The 21,636-nt window shown below is 44.5% G+C and overlaps 1 protein-coding gene across 1 annotated transcript in view; it reads right to left on the reverse strand.

Moving 5' to 3' along the window:
• Positions 1-21,636, reverse strand: part of MGAT5 (alpha-1,6-mannosylglycoprotein 6-beta-N-acetylglucosaminyltransferase) — a 127,926-nt gene that overhangs the window by 55,236 nt on the left and 51,054 nt on the right. The window contains exons 5-11 of the mRNA XM_078781378.1: positions 16,284-16,373; positions 10,738-10,803; positions 8,866-9,027; positions 6,394-6,563; positions 1,357-1,491; positions 1,077-1,210; positions 710-843 (exon numbers count right to left, since the gene is read on the reverse strand). Coding sequence (XP_078637504.1) covers positions 710-843; positions 1,077-1,210; positions 1,357-1,491; positions 6,394-6,563; positions 8,866-9,027; positions 10,738-10,803; positions 16,284-16,373 — 891 coding nt within the window. The remainder of the gene's footprint in view (positions 1-709; positions 844-1,076; positions 1,211-1,356; positions 1,492-6,393; positions 6,564-8,865; positions 9,028-10,737; positions 10,804-16,283; positions 16,374-21,636) is intronic.

A 21,636-nucleotide genomic window follows, 5' to 3' on the forward strand; every position in this document is an offset into this window, starting at 1 on the left:
TCGAAGACAAGGTGAAGCATCAATGAGCGTGCTGCCCCTTAGATGGATGTTAGATCGGGCGCCTGGTCAGCCGGATTTAGTTTGTGGACATTAAATATCCCACGGTGTCCTATGTGAAGAGTAGGTGAGCTATCGTCAGCACCATCAACAAATTCCGAATTCCCACCATGACTTCCTGCGGCAGAGTGGCGACCCATCCAGGATTGTAACCCTAGCCACGAAACTGCTTCGGAAGATCCGACGCTCTGTATAGAGCATGTATGCATGATGATGAAATATCGACATAGGTATGTGAACCACCATGAGAAAAAGCGGTGTGAAGTTACATTTAGGGAACGAGTCCTTTTTCAAAGGAAAAGAGAGACCTGAGGATTGAATCCCTCTCTTGCTTTAAAGAAGGGCTCTGCACTGAAACGTTGCTGCATTACACATTTTCTCACAATGTTTAGCATACTTGTTTCGAGAAAATGTGGTGACCTAATTTTTCTGCTCTAGTTAACCGACAATTGACCTAATATAGATTAGTCTTCCATTGTGTGCAGAATTTAAATTCAACCCCCCCCCCCTCACCCCCACATCAACAGAATGGGCCAAATATTCGACACTTTCAATTCCAAAGACAATGCCCTACACCAGTCAGTTTGTGGCACAACACGATCACATACCCAAAAGAGAAGACATGTGAACATCAATCAAGTACACAAATCACCTTCCAAAAGCCATCCACTTTTCCATACACAAGACTCTGATTCTGGCGCTTAACTTGCTGGAAGCGATCCACATCACTTGCATTCAGGTACTGCTCCACCACAAAGCCCAAAAAACTGTTGTCTGGAGTATGTGCTGCAGAGAACATTGAAAGGGAAATTTGTTTTTGAAGGAACACAAGATGCTTTGCAAGAGCATAAAAGGAATGCAAGGAACAGACTGGATGGAAAAGGTTGATCAAGATTCCCAACATGTCACTCAAACACCATCAACATTTTCACAATTTCAGCACCTTTAAACGTTTAACTACAAGACAATATGTGAAAAACCGGCTTGGTATCGAAAGGATATGTGAGTGTAGTACTCACGAAACATGGTATAAAACTGTCGGGGCACCAGGTTCCACTTGCCCCAGGGCGTTTTGTGTCCTCGTGATTGAGCATATTGTGCGTGGTTAAACTCTGGCTCTGTTCCAAAGGAATCCACCACCCTTAGCATACACCTACCACAATTAACACATACCAGTCCAGTCAGCAGGAGAAGGATTGAGGTCCTTAAATGTTGAAATATTAGAATATTGATTCACTAATCATGGTCCTACTGAGCTGCGATCAATAGATAAACCTCTGTAGACCATAGTCAACTCACTGGTAATGAACCCACGGAGGTCCCACAGCCTTCTTGAATTGAGTGAGACCAACGATGTCAATGTAGATCAGGTCCACTACCTTTTCACCTTTGATGGGGCAGCCAGACTTCACTCCAGCTACCTTTTTCATGACTCTGCAAGAGTTCAACAATAAAAATAAATGGTTATTACCAGCACCTGTTAATGTTTATTCGAAAAACAATAAAGCAACAACAGACATACACAGCACAGCAATAAAGCACTTAGTATCAGTTCTCGAAACAACCAGATAGGCAAGCCAATCCAAAGTCTACAAGAACGGCACTCAGTTTAGTGCATAATTCCACCAGGCTGAACCGTTTACGTTTTGTATCCACTGATAGGCCGGATCTGCATCGCGACCTTAACAAAAATCTAATCGGCTTGTTCTTGTCACCGAACCAAATCATCCACTAAGTTTTGTCATAATCCGTCTAACTTTTTGAAATATCATAATAAAATATCGTTTTGGCTCCATAATCTCTCAATGGTGAAGCATCACTTAAATTTTTTTTATTATCAGATCTAGATGAGGATCTTCACCAAAATCTAATCATTTCGTCCTCAGACAGACATTTAGACCAAAATTTCATCCAAATCCATTCATAACTTTGAGATATCCTGCTAACAGACAGACAGACAAAGAGACAAACGTGAAAACATAACCACCATCCGCCTTTCGTGGCAGAGGTAACTAGAACAACACTCGATAGAGCGGATACCTCCACCAGGCTGAACAGTATGTTTTATATCCCACCGATAGGCCGATTTGCACCCGGGCCATCTAATCGGCTTGTTCTTGTCATGTAACCAACCTTTTGTGACATTGTGCTATACATCGCTTTTGCCCCCCCCGCACACCTCCCATCTCTCAATGGTAAAGAATTACGAAAGAAATAAAAAAAATTATCGTATCCAGATCCGGATTTGGATCTCCATCAAAATCCAATCAATTTGCCCTTGTCATACGTCAGAGAGCGGTATTCAGGATTGCAAAGCAGATAGCGAAAGAGAGGTGTGATGTGATGGGGGTGAGTTGCTTGAAGGATGAAGTGGGACAAATCGTTGTGGACCCAGATTGAATTAAAGGAAGATGGAAAAGATATATGGAAATACTGTTGAATGCAGAGAATGAATGGGATGGCAACATAGAGAGTAACCCAGTTTTAGGACCGGCAGAGAAGATAACCGAGAAGGAAGTTGAGGAAGCGATAAAAGCAATGAAGAGTAGAAAAGCGGGAGGGCCGACGGGAGTTGTGGGAGATATGTTGAAGGCAGCGGAAAAATTGGGGTGTGAAGAGAATGACAGAGATCTGCAATCGGGTGGTGAAAGAAGGCCGCATTCCAGTGGATTGGGAACTGAGTACCCTCGTCCCTCTATACAAGGGGAAAGGTGACCCTCTGGACTGTGGCTCGTATCGAGCGATAAAGTTATTGGAGCATGGAATGAAGGTATTGGAAAGGGTGTTGGAGAGGAGGATAAGGAAGAAAGTGAAGATTGACGAAATGCAGTTTGGATTTATGCCAAGAAGAGGAACAACAGACGCGCTTTTTATTGTGAGGCAGTTGCAGGAGAAGTATATGGAGAAGAGGAAGAAGTTGTTTCTTGGGTTTGTTGATCTGGAGAAAGCATTCGATAGGGTTCTACGTGAAGTAGTGACATGGGCATTGAGGAAGTTAGGAGTGGAGGAATGGTTGATCAGAGTAGTGATGGCAATGTACAAAAGAGCGCGCACAGCTGTAAGGACGAAGGACGGGAACAGTGGTGAGTTTGAGGTGAAGGTGGGAGTGCATCAGGGATCGGTACTAAGTCCACTACTATTTGTAGCTGTGATGGAGGTGCTGGCTCAGAACGTAAAGGAGGGTTTACCGTGGGAGTTGTTGCATGCAGATGATCTGGTGTTGATTGCAGAAAGTATGGATGGACTGAAGGAGAAGATGAAGAAGTGGAAGGAATGTATGGAGAAAAAAGGTCCGAAGGTGAATATCGTAAAAACGAAGGTGATGGCAAGTGGTAAAGCATGTGGTGAGGTGGAAAGAACTGGGAAGTGGCCCTGTGCTGTGTGCAGGAAGAGTGTCGGAGTGAATTCCATTCAATGTACAATGTGCGCTGAGTGGGTTCATCAAAAATGTAGTGGTTTGAGAGGGTCATAAACCCGTGTGGCAGCTACATTCAAGTGTAAGGTGTGCACAGAGGGAGCTGCAGATGGAGGAAATGTTGAGTTGGATCTTGGAGATGGCGTGAAGCTGGAAGGTGTGAAAACATTTTGTTACCTTGGAGACATGCTGAATGGAGAAGGTGGATCAGACTCGGCAACGGTTGCTAGAGTGAGATGTGCATGGAAGAAGTTTCGGGAACTGAGTGGCGTGCTGATGAGGAGGGGAGTGTCGTTGAAGCTGAAGGGAAAGGTGTATGCTGCATGTGTGAGAAGTGTGATGATTTATGGGAGCGAGACATGGGTCATGAATGTATAGCAGCAACGAAGGCTGGAAAGGCTGGAAATGCGAATGGTTCGGTGGATGTGCGGAGTATCGTTGAGAGAGAGGAAGACAAATGATGAATTGCGAAAGATGATGGGAATCGAGCCTGTGATGGATGCTGTGAAGAGAAACAGGTTGAGATGGTTTGGTCATGTGTTGAGGAAGGATGAAAGTGACTGGTTGAGAAGAGTGATGGAAATGAATGTAGAAGGAAGTAGAGGACGGGGAAGACCGAGAAAGACTTGGCTAAAGATGGTCGAAGAAGAAATGCGGGCAAGGGGGTTAACAAGGGGAGATGCAGAAAATAGGGCAAAATGGAGAACATTGTCATGGGAACCGCAAGGCTAACCCCCGCTCTTGCAGGGAAAATGGCCTTAAAATGCCTGTTGTATACAGCCAACCCAAACAAAGTAGAACAAACAAAGTGGCAGAGAAGACGAACATCTATCGACACGTTATTGTGACACATATCCAACATCACAATTAATTAATTCATGGAGGTCTTCAATGCCAAATATGAAATTAGGCTGTCTCCCTTGACATATCACGTGCCTTCGATACGGTCTGGGACCCCGCCCTGCTCACCAAACTCTCCCCCTATGGTATCCATGGAAATCTCCACGCATGGCTGAGTAGAAAAGCGGGAGGGCCGACGGGAGTTGTGGGAGATATGTTGAAGGCAGCAGGAAGTTGGGGTGTGAAGAGAATGACAGAGATCTGTAATCTGGTGGTGAAAGAAGGCCACATTCCAGTGGTTTGGGAACTGAGTACCCTTGTCCCTCTATACAAGGGGAAAGGTGACCCTCTGGAGTGTGGCTAGTACCGAGCGATAAAGTTATTGGAGCATGGAATGAAGGTATTGGAAAGTGTGTTGGAGAGGTCAGATAAGGAAGAAGGTGAAGATCGACGAAATGCAGTTTGGATTTATGCCAGGAAGAGGAATGACAGACGCGCTTTTTATTGTGAGGCAGTTGCAGGAGAAGTACATGGAGAAGAGGAAGAAGTTGTTTCTTGGGTTTGTTGATCTGGAGAAAGCATTCAATAGGGTTCCACGCGAAGTATTGACATGGGCATTGAGGAAGTTAGGAGTGGAGGAATGGTTGATCAGAGTAGTGATGGCAATGTACAAAAGAGCGCGCACAACTGTAAGGACGAAGGACGGGAACAGTGGTGAGTTTGAGGTGAAGGTGGGAGTGCATCAGGGGTCGGTACTAAGTCCACTACTATTTGTAGCTGTGATGGAGGTGCTGGCTCAGAACGTAAAGGAGGGTTTACCATGGGAGTTGTTGTATGCAGATGATCTGGTGTTGATTGCGGAAAGTTTGGATGGACTGAAGGAAAAGATGAACAAGTGGAAGGAATGTATGGAGACAAAAGGTCTGAAGGTGAATATCGGAAAGACGAAGGTGATGGCATGTGGTAAAGCATGTGGTGAGGTGGAAAGAACTGGGAAGTGGCCATGTGCTGTGTGCAGTAAGGGTGTCGGAGTGAACTCCATTCAATGTCCAATGTGCGCTGAGTGGGTTCATCAAAAATGTAGTGGTTTGAGAGGGTCATTAACCAGTGAGGCAGCTCTATTGAAGTGTAAGGTGTGCACAGAGAGAGCTGCAGATGGTGGAAATGTTGAGTTGGATCTTGGAGACGGCGTGGAGCTGGAAGGTGTGAAAACATTTTGTTACCTCGGAGACATGCTGAATGGAGAAGGTGGATCAGACTCGGCAACGGTTGCTAGAGTGAGATGTGCATGGAAGAAGTTTCGGGTACTGAGTGGCGTGCTGATGAGGAGGGGAGTGTCGTTGAAGCTGAAGGGAAAGATGTATGCTGCATGTGTGAGAAGTGTTATGATTTATGGGAGCGCGACATGGGTAATGAACCGAGAGCAGCAACGAAGGCTGGAAAGGGTGGAAATGCAAATGGTTCGGTGGATGTGCGGAGTATCGTTGAGAGAGAAGAAGACAAATGATGAATTGCGAAAGATGATGGGAATAGAGCCTGTGATTGATGCTGTGAAGAGGAACAGGTTGAGAAGGTTTGGTCATGTGTTGAGGAAGGATGAAAGTGACTGGTTGAGAAGTGATGGAAATGAATGTAGAAGGAAGTAGAGGACGGGGAAGACCGAGAAAGACTTGGCTAAAGATGGTGGAAGAAGAAATGCGGGCAAGGGGGTTAACAAGGAGAGATGCAGAAAATAGGGCAAGATGGAGAAGATTGTCATGGGGACCGCAAGGCTAATCCCCGCTCTAGCAGGGAAAATGGCCTTAAAATGCATGTTGTGTTGTTGTTGTGTATACAGCCAACCCGTCCACCAGATTCATCCTTAACTTTTTGAGATATGCTCACAGACAGACAGACAAACCGTCCACTTTCTGTGGCGGAGGTAATTATATTATCATAAATTCCACACATTTGAAGACGACAACCTATGAAAAGTATATTGCAAGCACACAAGGAACTGTGAAAGAACAAATTATAGGAAGGCTATGCAGCGATGTTAAAATAAAAATAAAAATAGAGTACCTTAATGAAGTGCTACTTACTCTCTGAGCTCTGATAGTGAGACAGACAGCTTTACGTCATGACCAAGGAGGTAGAGGGATGATATTACATCACTCCATTGTACAAGCTCTCCAAGAGGACCCCCAGAGAAGGCAGTCTCAGCAATCTTAAAACCAGACTCCTTAGTCAACAGCCCCAAATGGACGAGGATCTGAAGGTTATGTATGAACAGAGAAAGACAAATACTTATGATGCAGGGTGAGAATATTAAAGATGCAAGCATAAATCACAATGGTTTAAATGGGGAATAGATATAAAGGGAAGGGGTTTGAATTTCCAACCTAAACCTGAAGCTAACACTATAAATTTTCTGTTATAACCTTGCACCTGAAACCCAAAGACACTTACAAGGATATACAAGAAAGTTGAACACAGGGGAAGGTCATTTGTCCCATCACTGAGGGTGTGAGGGGTGGGGAAGAAACGGAGGGGAACAGTGGGGCAGGCACAAGGACATCACCTGGGTATATTTATTTATCTATTTCTTTATTGTATTTTGCCATTATTTTTGGAAAGGGGTAGGGATGGATGAATAGGGTTGTAGGGTGAGGAATGAACAGACACTGACGGCATATTCACTTTTTGATTAAACCCTCACCGACATCACAATCACTGCATGTGTATAATCACGCATCTATACCTACGCTACCTATCACTCCGACCAATATCCATGTACCACACCAAGTACCAAATCGAATTTGAGGTTAAACCTATCTACCGTTTTTTGCCACTACCTTTTCAAGAAAACCATTCCATGCCTTATCTACTCTCCGAGAGAAAGAACCTTGCTTTAATACCATCCTAACTCTTCTCTTCTTTACACTCAGGCCGTGACCTTTATTCCTGTCATTGTCCATTCCGATTATCATAAACTCTTCTGTATTTATTTTGTTTATAATTTTCATAATCTTAAAACCTCAATAAGATCCCCTCGCAAACGTAACAGAAATGTTATAGTTCAGTGTATTATTCTGTGACGTAACACCATACAGTTCAGTATGTAAGTACGTAAGTGTTCAGTGTAAACGTAACAGAAAATGTGTCACCATACAGTTCAGTGTATTATTGTACCATGTGATTAGAATGTCTACGTAAATTAATGCATCTAAAAACTAGGACAACACTCGGTAGAGCACATACCTCCGCAAGGGTGAACAGTTTATGTTTTGTATCCCACTGATGGGCCGGATCTGGTTTCGGACCTGAACCAAAATCGAATCGGCTTGTTCTTGTCACCTAACCAACTCGTCCACCTAGTTTAGTCATAACTCGTCCATAACTTTTTTTTAAATATCATGTTAATCGTTATATCGTGTTAATCGTTATATCATGTTAAATATCGTTATATTATCGTTAAATATCGTTATTAAATTTTAATCGTTATATTATATAATATCATGTTAAATATCATGTTAAAATTTAAAAATCAAATATCATAATCGCTTTTCGCCCTATCTCTCAATGGTGAAGAATCACTTGAAAGTTAAAAAAATTTCCTAACTGAATCCATATTCAGATCTTCACCAAAATCGAATGGATTCTTCCTTGTCACACATACAACCTCTCCATGAAGTTTCGTCCAAATCCGTCCACAACTTTTTGAGATATCCTGCTATGTATAGTTTTTGGCCCTATCTCCCAATGGTAAAGAATCACTTAAAAAATTCTACTAGCCGGATCCAGATCTTCACCAAAATCTAATCATTTCGTCCGTGTCACATACGCTACCTCTCTGCCAAGTTTCGTCCAAATCCGCCTATAACTTTTTAAGATATATTGTTCACAAACAGACAGGGGTGAAAACATAACATCCATCCACCTTCGGTGGTGGAGGTAAAAAGGTTAGTTGTCGAGTTGGGCAAAACATTACAGGACAAAAAGAAAAAAAATCGTGGCATTCATATTTGTGAAACCAATATCCATACAGGTAATTGAAGTAATCCACAAAAACAAGTGTTTACTACTGAGCCCACCCCACCTCACCGCCAAACAAGTCAGCATCATATGCTTGGTTTGCTGCATCTCCATAGGAACAATCTTGTGCTCACAGCTCTCACTGTGAATAGGTTTGGTGGACATTGCAGCCTTTTTCCTCTTTACAGTTTACGTTTTAATTATTCAAAACATTATTGGTTATGGAATCCTTTTAAGTACAGGTTGCTCAATACAACTTCTACTTCAAAGATCAAGTGCTTTGTCTTTATTCTCAAGTAAATGATTTATTCATGTGAAGAAACATTGAAACGAAAATGCATTTGTGAATACACATTTAGCAGCAAAACAATTTATTTTAAAGAAATACGGTTAACATTTTAGCAAAATTATATATATTTAATATTATAGCAAGAAGTATTGTTGGTGTAAAAATTAACAATAGCATGATAAATTTGTCGGTTATTGGACGATTACACAGTTACATTTGACGATCCAATGGAAATCATGCAAGGGCCTACTTTTTTGCGGACTCGGTGCTTCAGGTCCTGTTTTTCCGCTAATGTCCGGATGGCTTCCAGCCAAGTGTTTGACATGCGGGAGATACGCATCATCATCCAGCGAAATTCCTCACGTTCACCCATAGCCCGAAACAACTCGCCAAAGTCTGTCCGTATTTCTGCCTGAGATGAAAAGGAAAAATGAGAGGACCCTGAAAAGCAAAGACTTCAACAAATCTCAAAATAAAGCTTAGCTGCAGAAATGCAATATCACGTGATATTCATGCCGCACCACTTTTAATGAGCAGCTGATGTTAAAATGTAGAAATTTCAAAGCAAATCAAGAACTAGAGTGAAGTCAATGGCGTGCAATCACATATCCCTATGCTTCCCACCTAAAGAAGAGTTGAAAGATGGTAAAAAGTTCCATCAGGAATGGCCCGATTGCAAATTTCGCGTCAAATGTTTTACCTTTTTTTGTATACCACGTCAATGCTCGTAAAAGAGCCACATATAAACATGTAAAAAAGGGAGTGGGAGACAAGAAGAGAGAGGGAAGCACAACAACGGTAGAGAACAGGGACATCAGGAGATTTGTGTAAGAGAGAGAGCTAGGACAGGGTACACTTGATAAACAAGATGGACACTACAGGGGCTTTCAGGAAGAAAACAGGGAATTTGAAGGAGGTGGGTTTGGGGTAGATTAACAGGGGTAGAACAGATCATGGTTTTGGGAAAGAAAAAAAAATTATAGTATTTATATTATCATTATTATTATTATTCTTTTTTTTGTATACAAGATCGAGGCTCGTGTGATGGATAGAGGAAGATAAAAGATGGTGGTGAACAGCTGTTTTGAAGACCTGGAGGGAAGAGTGGGAATGAAGAGAGTGAGGAAGTTTGTTCCAGAGGTGGGGAAAAAGAGGAATGACAGAGTGAAGGTGAGCAGTTTGACACCTGCGAGCCGAAGACCCCACCCTCAGGGGCATGAACTAGGGATAAAATATAAAAAATAGTTACATAAATCACTGGGATGCTCTTTTTGCAGATGCGCTCCAATAGTTTGTGGTCTACCACATTGACAACCTCGTTCCCATAGATATAGTGGTTGGGTTCCTCCCTCCAGAGACACTCTTTCACTTGGCAAGTGAAAGAGTGTCTTGGTACTCTTTCTTTGAATTCACTTGGCAAGCAACTAAATCTCAATGTTGCTGTATCTGGATTCCATAGCACTGACCGAGTGGCTTGCATAACATCCTGGTTTGCCATCCCGCATCAGAAAGCAGCCAAGGCTGTTCAAGCTAGCATCCGCCTGGATCACGGTTTCCTTTTCAGCACCACAATAGGTGAGCACATGTGCTTATGTTATCATCTGCTTCATTACCCGAAACACCTTCTGTTGCTCTGTGTGCCAAAGAAACGGTACATCACTCTTCAAACAGCTGACAAATTGGTTTTGCAGCCTGAGTTAATAGCAGAGGGAATCTGTTCTGATAGTTTATCATTCCCATGAAGGATTTTAGTTCCGAGATTATTTGGGGGGTGGAATGTCGACTTTCTTACAGTCTGGTTTAACTCTGTCAGGTATCCAAGCAAGACCAAAGAAAGATCTCTCCTCCGCATTGAATTGAAATTGTCTCCGTTGACTAATTTACCTCAAAATAACTCTTCCTGAACTATCACTGTCTCAGCAATTAAACTTCTCATGAATATCCAAAGTGAGATCAGATCAAAACAGATATTTTTACATCGATAGAAAAATATAAATCAAAACAAATGGTAACCCTGATCATGCAACCGCATTTCTTTTGTCAACTTAGTCCTGATGAGCACCATTCTGAAGCACCAATTAAAACAAGGAAAATAAAACGACCACAGTGGTTGTAGATTTACCAAAGCGAGGCCTTCAATAGGATCTGCCTTCTTCCTCCAAGATAGTCGAGGGCACCAGTTTTCCACCTGCAACGATGTGTTTTCAATCAAAGTGCGTTATGGTATTGTAAAAGTCACAGATTCTTCTCCCTCCTACTCCCTCTTACTCCCCCCCCCCCCCCTCCTCCCCCAAGTTCAACAGCAGAGTCAGATTTACATTTACGAGTAAGATAAACAAATTATATGTTTCAGGAAGAGATCGATCTTCAAATACAGAGACCATTGATGATCAACTCAGAAACTTTTTTTATCCACAATAATTAGAATACAATCCAATCCACACAAGAGTAGTTAGTTAAATTCAACAATGACCATTACTATTATCTTACTATAATTCCCAAATGTCCGTCTGTCTGTTCAAAGGTACCGCAAAAACGGCTGAACCGATCGCAACGATATTTTTGGTGGGTATTCCTGGGACCCCTGGGAGTAAAATATGCTGTATTGTTTTTCCAATTTTTCCAAGTTTTCCAATTTTCCAGTTTTTCCAAACACGATGGAATAATATTTGCTGATATGAACAGTGATGTGGCTTTTGCTGAAATTCTACGTACCAGGAGAGAGTAGATTTTTTTTTTTTTTTTTTTTTTTTGGTTTTGTATACAAGATCGAGGCTCGTGAAAGAGCGAACATTAATCACACAGAAAGACAAACAGACACACAAAACAAATAACATCGGGAGCGGTAGACAAGATGGGGAGAGAGGGGGAAGGACACAAACACAACATTTGAGAGCAGGGACCGAGAGACATGGAGACAACGACAGAACTGTGGGAGGTAGAGGGCTTTGGGGAGGAGGCATGGGAAGGGGGGGGCGGGGGGTGGGAGAGGTATAAAACATATGGACACTGCCAAGACTTCCAGGAAAGAAGTTGGAATTTCAAACAAGGTGGATCTGCGGTGAATTAGTGGGGGTAGAAAAGATCAAGGTTTTGGATGGGGGAAGATAAGAGATGGTGGTGAACAGCTGTTTTGAAGACCTGGAGGGAGGAGTGTGATTGAAGTGAGTGTGGGAGTTTGTTCCAGAGGCGGGAGAAAAGAGGAATGAAAGAGTGAAGGTGAGCAGAGAGCCGAGATTTCGGCAGTTTAACCATCAGAGGGTGGCTGGCAGATCTTGTGCGACCTGTAGGAATATTTGGGGGACAGAGCACAGAGAGAGCTGGGGGAGCAAGGCCGGAGAGGAGTCGGTAGAAGACAGAAAGACCACCAACCTGCCTGCGGTGAGTGAGTGAAAGGCCCTCAGAGATAGCTTCATCGCGGGAGATTCCAATGATTCTGAAAGCTTTGGATTCAACAGCGTGAAGCCGAGCCAGGTGTGAGGCAGGAGCACCAGCCCATAGGGGAGAACAGTATTCCATTGAGCTGCGGATGAAAGCCTTGTATGTGGTGAGGAGCTCAGGTGTGCCTAGGAAGGACTTCGCACGACGGAGGATGCCCAGTCGGCGACTGGCTTTGGAGGCCAGCTTGGAAATGTGGTTTTCCCAAGAAAGATCATGGCAGATGGTGAGACCCAAAAGCTTGAGCGACAGAACTTCTTGGAGAGGATTGTTGAGAAAGTAGATGGGAGGGTTGTCCAGTCGACCTTTTCGGAGAGACATAGTAAGAGTGTGAGATTTGTCAGGATTGAAAGACATGTTCCACATGTTTGACCAGTCTGTGATTTTGTCCAGGTCTTCAGAGAGTGAGGAGGCTGCAGACTGCCGATCTGAGGGATGAGGAATGGAGCGGCAGAGAGTGGAGTCATCAGCAAAGAGATACAGAGGATTTTCCAGAGAGTCGGAGAGATCATTGATAAAGACCAGAAAAAGCACAGGGCCCAGCACACTGCCTTGGGAAACTCCAGCCTGAACGGGAAGGGGAGATGAGAGAAATCCATTCAGGGCCACACGTTGACTACGACCAGAGAGGAAGTCCGCAAGCCATGCATGGAGATTTCCATGGATACCATAGGAGGAGAGTTTGGTGAGCAGAGCTGGGTGCCAGACCGTATCGAAGGCACGTGATATGTCAAGGGAGACAGCTCTAATTTCCTGTTTGGCATTGAGGACCTCCATCCATTGTTGAGACAGCAGAAGCAGCATGTCCAGAGTAGAGTGACCTGGTCTGAAACCAAATTGATGATCAGAGATCAAGCCATTGGAGAAGAGGAAAGATTTCATATCCGAAGCAATGATGGATTCCATGACTTTGCTGATTGATTGATTTTGATTGATTGATTGGGAGCAGACTGATTGGTCTGTAGTTGCAAGGATCTGTTTTTGCACCTTTTTTGTGAAAAGCGGTAATGTTTGCTGATTTCCAGGATGCTGGCAGATGACCTTGAGCAAAAGATAGGGTGAAAAGAACAGAGAGAGGGTGAGATAGAGCGGCAGAGCAGGATTTTAGGACCCGTGGGCTGATGCCATCTGGTCCAGTTGCAGAATCAGAGTCGAGGTTTGACAAAAACTCCTGATGAACTCTTCCTATATAAACGTGCGGCTCTGAAGTAACACGGCAGCGTGTGCAAAGCGACTGAGAAAGAGGTGTAGCGGCCGCTTCCGTTTTGCAGAATTCAAACTTTTTTCAAAATTGGCGCCATGTACTGTTTAGATTTTGATGATTTGCGTGTGATATGATTCAACGGATGTTTATATGAATCGCTTAAAATATAAAAAAAGCCTTCTGATATTTTGCCTTTTCATTTGGGCCTCCCAATTGAAGCCCCACCCATAGGGCGGGTACCGTTGCTAGTAATTATAATTCTACCAATCACGCAAACTGTTAATATTTATAATTACATAACTTAATCGATGCTAAAAAGTTGTTGGTGAAGTGAGAACAAGTAAAGATCATCTGCGTGAAACGTCCCACGATTATTTTTTGTAAATCTTGTTGATGCTACAGTTGGTCCTTGTGTTATCACAACATTAACAGAATATAAAGAAAGGTATTACATCTATAAGTTTTAGAGAGATGTTCATCTGTCCCCAATTTTCTGAGATGGGCAAAAGGATCATCAAGCTTTTGGAGGTTTATCAGTGAATGCTGGGGAGTGTTTTAGGTAAAAACATTTTCAAAAAATTTGAAAAAGAAAGTTGGATTAAAATAAACCAAAAAAACAAAAAAAACAAAAAAAAAATATTGCTCTACAGTGCCTAAGCCTTTGTAGCTATGTGTGTGAAAGGGAGATATTAAATTATCTCCGACCCCATTCCTTGTGTGTAGGAAAGTGCTTTAGGTCCCCACAAAAAAAAAAAATTATATATATATATATATATTATATATATACGTAATCGCGTAATCAATGGAGGTTCCTGGTTCGAGCCCTGCATCGTCAGAATTTTTTCACACTTAGCCCCTCACAGGAATTTGATTCCTGTTTCTAAAATTGAAAATACTAGGGCATGCCCGTACTATATATATGCCCGTACTATATATATATCTAAAATTATATCCCCCCCCCTCTATTTACATGAAATGGTTTGGTCCATTCGCAACGCCAAAGCGAACGGCGAACGGCTTGCGAGTACGGTGACAATCCCCCCCCTCTATTTACATGAAATGGTTTGGTCCATTCGCAACGACCACAGAACCCCCCCCTCTATTTACATGAAATGGTTTGGTCCATTCGCAACGCCAAAGCGAACGGCGAACGGCTAAATCGCCATAGCTCGGTAACTACTTGTCCGATTAATTTCAAACCTTGAAAAGGCACATCCTCGGGTCCCCAGCAATATACCTGGCAAGTTTCAAGTATATCGGACCGGTAGTTGTCGAGAAACAGCGGTCACAGACAAACATACATACATACATACAAACATACAAACATACACACAGAGATTACTGGAATTATAGATAGATAACATATATATATTTTCTATTTTTGGAATATATATATTATATTTATATAATATATATATATTTTGAATATATACATCAATACATCATATATATTCAAAATGCCAACAGGATTACAAAAGCACTATGCAATGCCCCCTGCTAGTAAATAATAAATGGAATAAAAAGAATCAAGGTTATGGATTATGCTTCATACTAGTCCTGCAGAATATCAATAAGTTTGGAAGAATTGGAAAGAGCAAAGAAGGATTTAATCACATCCAATTTTCTATCATCTGTTTTCGAATTGCTTATCCCATTCCCCATTACAATGCATTAAACCATCTGCCCGTGCGCAAACAAGAGGATCGATTGGAATCTTACAAAAGTGAACAGCAACTAATAGCACAGTATAGATATTTCATGAAGGATTTCCGGCCTGATAGAAACAAGTAATTAACACTGGGTTGTAAATGAGTCAAGCATTACAGACATGTTTAAAACATTGCAGCTTTATAAGGGTACAACTTAAATTGCCAATTTATGTTCTGGTATTATTGATGTTGGTAAACAGCAGCAAACAAATGTCCTGCACTGCACGATAAGCTCAAAAATCATGCTTTATAAAAGTAAATCTAGACATTGTAAAAAATAAATAAATAAATAAAAAACAGAAAATGCTTTGGGCCAAGTTAATGTCAATACTACAAGACAGACAAAAAGGGAATTTAATGAAATCTGAATCTCACAGGGTCAATATTGTGCAGAAGTATTTTGAAGAGAGCGTGGTCGATATTGATTGGCCTGCTAGCTCACCGAATGAGAATCCCAATGAGCTTTTGACACAGGTTTGCATAACATTAGGTATGTACAGACACAGATCCTGGATCAGTCAGATGCTCTTTGGCTGGAAATAAAACAATTAGACTTGGATTTCAGTGACATTCGCAACATTTTAAGACACTGCCTGATTGTTATCAATGACATGGGAGAAGGCATCCATGTCATCATAATGGGAGAAGGCATCACATGTTTGCACTAAAACATGGAGAATAAGAGTGGTTACTGTTTGTCGAGCTCCCCGGAGTTGCATCGTCAAATATGGGCGAGTAAAGGGAGGGGGTCATGGAGACCACTCCTAAATTGCCATCCTCTTCTTGTTGCCATTCTGCTCTCTTCTCCTAAACTACACACACTATTTCAATTCATCTTGGCCACAAGCACCTAACGAAGGTGCATTGGCCCCATCAAAATCTGCGCTCATCAAGGGTGTCTCGGGGGGTTTGACCCCCATAAATAGGTATTTGCTCTCTTCTCCAAAATTATATATGATTTCGATGACGCTGGGCCACAGAGACGGACAAACAATGTCAAAGACAGATAAATATGTTCCAAGTAACAAGCCATACATCTATACGTACAAGTATGTTTTTTTTCTCCAATAAACAAGTTGTATCCGATTAGTAAGAAAAACATTTCTTTATTCATGATGGATTGTTCAGTTATTAATGATGGGTTGTTCAATCATACATTTAAAAAGGTAACGTTTCTTGGACTATGATGAAGTACCATCATTCCGAGAACCTTTTGAGCATGCCCCATACCTTGGCTATCAATCTCTTGCTTTGAACTCATTTTTTAAAGAATTAGGGCTGCAAGGGAGCATCGTCAGTAAAAGCGGAAGAACATACTTCACCAAGGTAGATGATGAAGGAGCAATAGGAGCCATCAACACCATAGTTGAGGTAACAAGAGTCAGACTGCCACATGTCCTTCATCCACTGAATCATTTGGAAACAAAGCACAGAAAGATGGAAGAAAAAGTCAGTACTCTTAGAAACCTTACAATTAGCATCCAAGGTCTACAATGGTTGTGCGGTGTTCGATTCTTCCTTATGAGCGAAAAATTTATTGCGACTCAAGTGATGGCTAATTAAATGCCATATAAGCTTTTCATTTGTACTTATTGGAATACTTATCATAATCATAAATCATTTTAAAAATACAAATATCCATTACAGATGGAAACGATATAAATAAATATAGATCCATATTGCTCTGAAGAAATACTGTCTGGTATCAAGATCCCTCTCAATGTCTAATACTAATGCTTCTTAACTTCTACATATTCATTGACTGCAGCTCTGGTAGAGTTCAAGGAATCCAGGTGAGAAATCTAGGAATTATATTAAAACCACTTCAACTTAAATTTTTGATAAAGAAGGCAATTTCAGCACTAGTGAAACGCATGGTTTGTTTTTCAGAAGAAGGTTGTAATTATAGGGCCATGATGTAAACAAGAGTATTATAGGGCCTTCATTCACCCTGTTAGAAAGAAGTGGGTATCTTCCAGCCAGGCCCACTCCCTCGCACAAGTTTAATTTCCTATCTTGACAGGCAAGGGGACCAGGCAGCTTGTCATCAATGGTGTGGGCCCTCACTTCCAAATCAGTCATCCTTTTCTTCTTCTTTCACAAGGTTTGCAATAATGATGGCAGCTTGTTCAGGTAGAACATGGTGTGTTCATGCTGCCCCGCTACAGGGTAAAGTTTGCAAACAAAGGGATGCTACATTTAATGTAAGTCACCAACTTGTCATTGTCATTCTTTACGAGGATAACCTGTGCGTGCCTGTGTGGGCGTGTGCTCACATTGCGTGGGTACCTATGAAAATATCCCTCAGACGCAGATGATGTTTGCTAGTTTGTTTGGGGTCATGTCTTGTGAAGGCTCAGATTTGACAAATATGCTGATGAACTTTGTAGTTAGTTGCTTCTGTTTATCACGGAACTTGTCAATCTTGGTTTCCTTCGCCTAAAACAACACCACATAGTTCCTCAGGAAAATAAACACTACAGAGAGCCAAAATGCAAAATAAACGTTTTCACTGATACTTGGTAAAAAAGAAAAAAAGCTGAATTTATAATGCTTTCTAAGTAATATTACTCAATGTACCACAAAGATTGTTACAAACAGCTGGTTTGAACATTTGAGATGATTTTCTAAAAACCATTCCATGCATGACCAAACAAGGTTTTCATCTCTGGTAAAAGATGTTCTCTGATATTGGGCTTCCTTTCTTTTCCTTCGTTTGTCATCATTACTTCCGACAACGAAGGTGGACGGAGGTTATGTTTTCACCCCTATTTATTTGTCTGTCTGTGATCAGGATATCTCAAAAATTTATGGACGGAGTCAGACGAAATTTGGTGGACAGTTTGGGTGTGTGACAGTTGGCGTTCCAATTCATCCCAAAGGTGTTCGATGGGGTTGAGGTCAGGGTTCTGTGCAGGCCAGTCAAGTTCTTCCACACCGATCTCGACAAACCATTTCTGTATGGACCTCGCTTTGTGCACGGGGACATTGTCATGGTGAAACAGGAAAGGGCCTTCCCCAAACTGTTGCCACAAAGTTGGAAGCACACAATCATCTGGAATGTCATTGCATGCTGTAGCGTTAAGATTTCCCTTCACTGGAACCAAGGGGACCAGCCCGAACCATAAAAGACAGCCCCAGATCATTATTACTCCTCCACCAAACTTTACAGTTAGCATTATGCATTCAGGCAGATGGCGTTCTCCTGGCATCCACAATACCCAGATTCGTCCGTCGGACTGCCAGTTGGTGAAGCGTGATTTATCACTCCAGAGAATGGGTTTCCACTGCTTCAGCGCATGTGGACACCCGAACCGCCAATGGCGGCGAGCTTTACACCACTCCAGCCGATGCCTGGCATTGTACATGGTGATCTGAGGCTTATGCGCGGTTGCTCGGCCATGGAAACCCATTTCATGAAGCTCCCGCCGAACAGTTGTTGTGCTGACGTTGCTTCCAGAGGCAGTTTGGAACTCGGTAGTGAGTGTTGCAACTGAGGACAGACGATTTTTACGTGCTACATGCTTCAGCACTCGGCAGTCCCGTTCTGTGAGCTTGTGTAGCCTACCACTTCGGGGCTGAGCTGTTGTTGCTCCAAGACGTTTCCACTTCACAATAACCACACTTAAAGTGGACCAGGGCAGCTCTAACAGGGCAGAAATTTGATGAACTGACTTGTTGGAAAGGTGGCATCCTATGACGGTGCCACGTTGAAAGTCACAGAGTTCTTCAGTATGGCCCATTCTACTGTCAATGTTTGTCTATGGAGATTGCATGGCTGTGTGCTTGATTTATATATACCTGTCAGCAATGGGTGTGGCTCAAATAACCAAATCCACTAATTAGAAGGGGTGTCCGCATACTTTTGGTCATGTGGTGTATGTGCTACCACGTTTTTTTTTTGAGGAATGAGGGCTTGGAGGGGGTGCGAGGGGGGCAAGGGCAGGGGGGTTGAGGGGAGGCATGATTTTATTGATGCTCTTTTTGTTTCCTCCACTCACTTTGTGCTTCAAAAACACATCTACAACATCCTTGTAAATCGTGGTCACCATGGCTGACTGAAATGGTGCAAAGAAGATAGTGTAGCCATCAAAGAGGCGGACTGTGTTGATCAACATATCACACACTGAAACTCACCTGTGGGTGGTGGAATGGTATGCTTCGCACGAACAAGGACAGCGCATAAATAGAAGATAGCATATTTTTCGAAGACTCGACAGTGCAATGCTTCTCGTTGATCCACCGGCCAGTTAAAATCATCGTGGATATCGGGCATCAATATTTGAAATAAGATTTTCCTAAGGCATATCATCATCCTTAACGTATAAAGCGCGTCAGGCCACAATCATGCCAGAGACGTGTATGCAAATGAGTTTAAACTGCCGTCAACCCAAAGAATGAATAATTACCTTTCTTACAATGCATAACACCCGGGAAACTTATGAAATGTTGCTTCTAATTGGTGGAGAAAAGCCGATTACAAAAAAGCATTTCTGGCTGAGTAAGCAGTAAATTATGGGAAACCAGCTCTTTATGGGTTAAACATCTTGTAAAGTACTAAAATTAGGGTTTCACTGCCAACTTCGATGACACTTATGGATTCCAAATGATGAATAAGAAATTTTTGTCGACTGGAAGTAGCTAACAAGTACAGCAAGAACACGATAGTTTGAGCTGGTTGCTTCGTCAATGTTCAGAGAAAACTTATTCTGCTGCATGGAATAGATCGCTTTGTCGCGGTTCCCGCTGAATGTACACAATCGCCTTGCACCTGCCAGGACGCGGCCAGGGCGCGATCGCCATGCAGGGCTCGTCCGGACGGGCCCAGACGCGCCTCTCCTGGGCATCCCCGGACTCGCTGTTCCCGGGCACGCCCGAACCTCCCGGGCACGCCCGGTCTCGTCTTTCCCGGGCATGCCTGCTCTCGCCTTTCCAGGGCTCGCCCAGAGTGCCCGGGCACGCCCAGCCTCGACTTGCCAGGCCGCGTCGAGGACGCCCGGGCATGTCCAGACTCGCCTTTCCAGGGCTTGCCCAGAGCGTCCGGGCATGCCCGCTCTCGCCTTTCCAGGGCTCGCCCAGAGCGCTCGGGCACGCCCAGCCTCGACTTGCCAGGCCGCGTCCAGGACGCCCGGGCATGTCCAGACTCGCCTTTCCAGGACTCGCCCTTGACACCCGGGCATGCCCGGTCTCGCTTTTCCCGGGCAAACGCCCCGGCATAAATGTGTATATATATTGCTGCCCGATAAACGGGCTTGTCAGAATACCTGAGCTGTTTTGTTTCAATAAAGCAACTCGGACGAATTCCGTCTTTGGTCGCGTCAATTCTTTCGACTCGCGTTGGAGCGCAGCTCCTTCACTGGTGACCTACCGACATGGACACGGCAGTGACTCTTAAACTGCCTACCTTCTGGGAGGCTCACACGGCTGTTTGGTTCGCCCAGGCGGACTCCCAGTTCGCCCTGCGAGGCATCACCGCGGACGACACCCGCTTCCACCACGTCGTGGCAGCGCTCGGTTCTGCCACCGCGGCCCGCGCCCTGAGCCTCCTCGAGCACCCGCCGGCTGCTGACAAGTATGACGCGCTGAAGACGCTCCTCCTCGACGCTTTCGCCCTCTCACCGGTGGCACGCGCACGGCGCCTGCTCGACCTGCCCGAGCTGCCCGAGCTCGGCGACACGTGCCCGTCCGAGCGCATGGACTATATGCTCTCGTTGCTCGGTGAGCACTCTCCGGATTTTCTGTTCCGCGAGCTGTTCCTTCGCCAGATGCCTCACCCGGTACGCCTCGCCCTGGCTGGCACGATCACCGATCCCCGCGCCCTCGCCAGGGAAGCCGATAAGATCTCCTCGGCGGGCCAACACATCGGCGCGGCTACCTGGAGCCTGCCGCCATCCGAGGCGACGCCCACGCGCCCTGCGCGGTTGGAGGCCGAACTGCCGGTGCAACTGGCGGCCGCCACGCCGTGCCGACCTCTTCCGACACGACGGCCGGGGCCTCCACCTGACCAGGCGTGGTGTTATTACCACGCCAGGTTCGGACACAAGGCTCGGATGTGCCGACCCCCGTGCACTTTCGGCAAGTCGGGAAACGGCCGGGCCGGTGTTCATTCCCAGCCATGAGCGCCGGCCACTCGGGCAACTTGCTTTTTATTCGGGACAAAGCGTCCGGGCGGCGTTTCCTTTGTGACACCGGCGCCCAACTGAGCGTCATACCCGCCTCCGAGCAGGACAGGCGGGACGCCGTTTGCGGCCCCTCTTTGGTCGCTGCTAATGGCTCGGCCATACGCACTTTCAGCCCGCGCGACGTCACCCTCTGCTTCGGCAGCCAGCGCTTTCAGTGGACCTTTGTGACCGCCTGCGTCCCCTTGGCTTTGCTGGGCGCCGACTTCCTCTGCGTGCACGGGCTGCTTGTCGACGTCAAACGACGTCGCCTTGTCAACGCCAAGACCTTCAGCTCCCTGGCGTGCACGATGAGCAGCTCCGTGCCGACCGAACTGGCGTGCGCCCTCACGACGGCGAACGAGTTCGCTCGCCTGCTCGCGGAATTCCCGGCCCTCATGCTGCCGACGTTTTCGGCCGTCGCGGTGCGGCATGGGATCGAGCACCACATACCCACTACGGGCCCGCCGGTCTACGCCAGGGCCCGCCGCCTCGACCCGGCCAAGCTCGCC

This window comes from Myxine glutinosa, chromosome 7 (genome assembly GCF_964187855.1).
Source record: "Myxine glutinosa chromosome 7, kmMyxGlut1.1, whole genome shotgun sequence".
Taxonomy (NCBI): Eukaryota; Metazoa; Chordata; class Myxini; order Myxiniformes; family Myxinidae; genus Myxine; species Myxine glutinosa.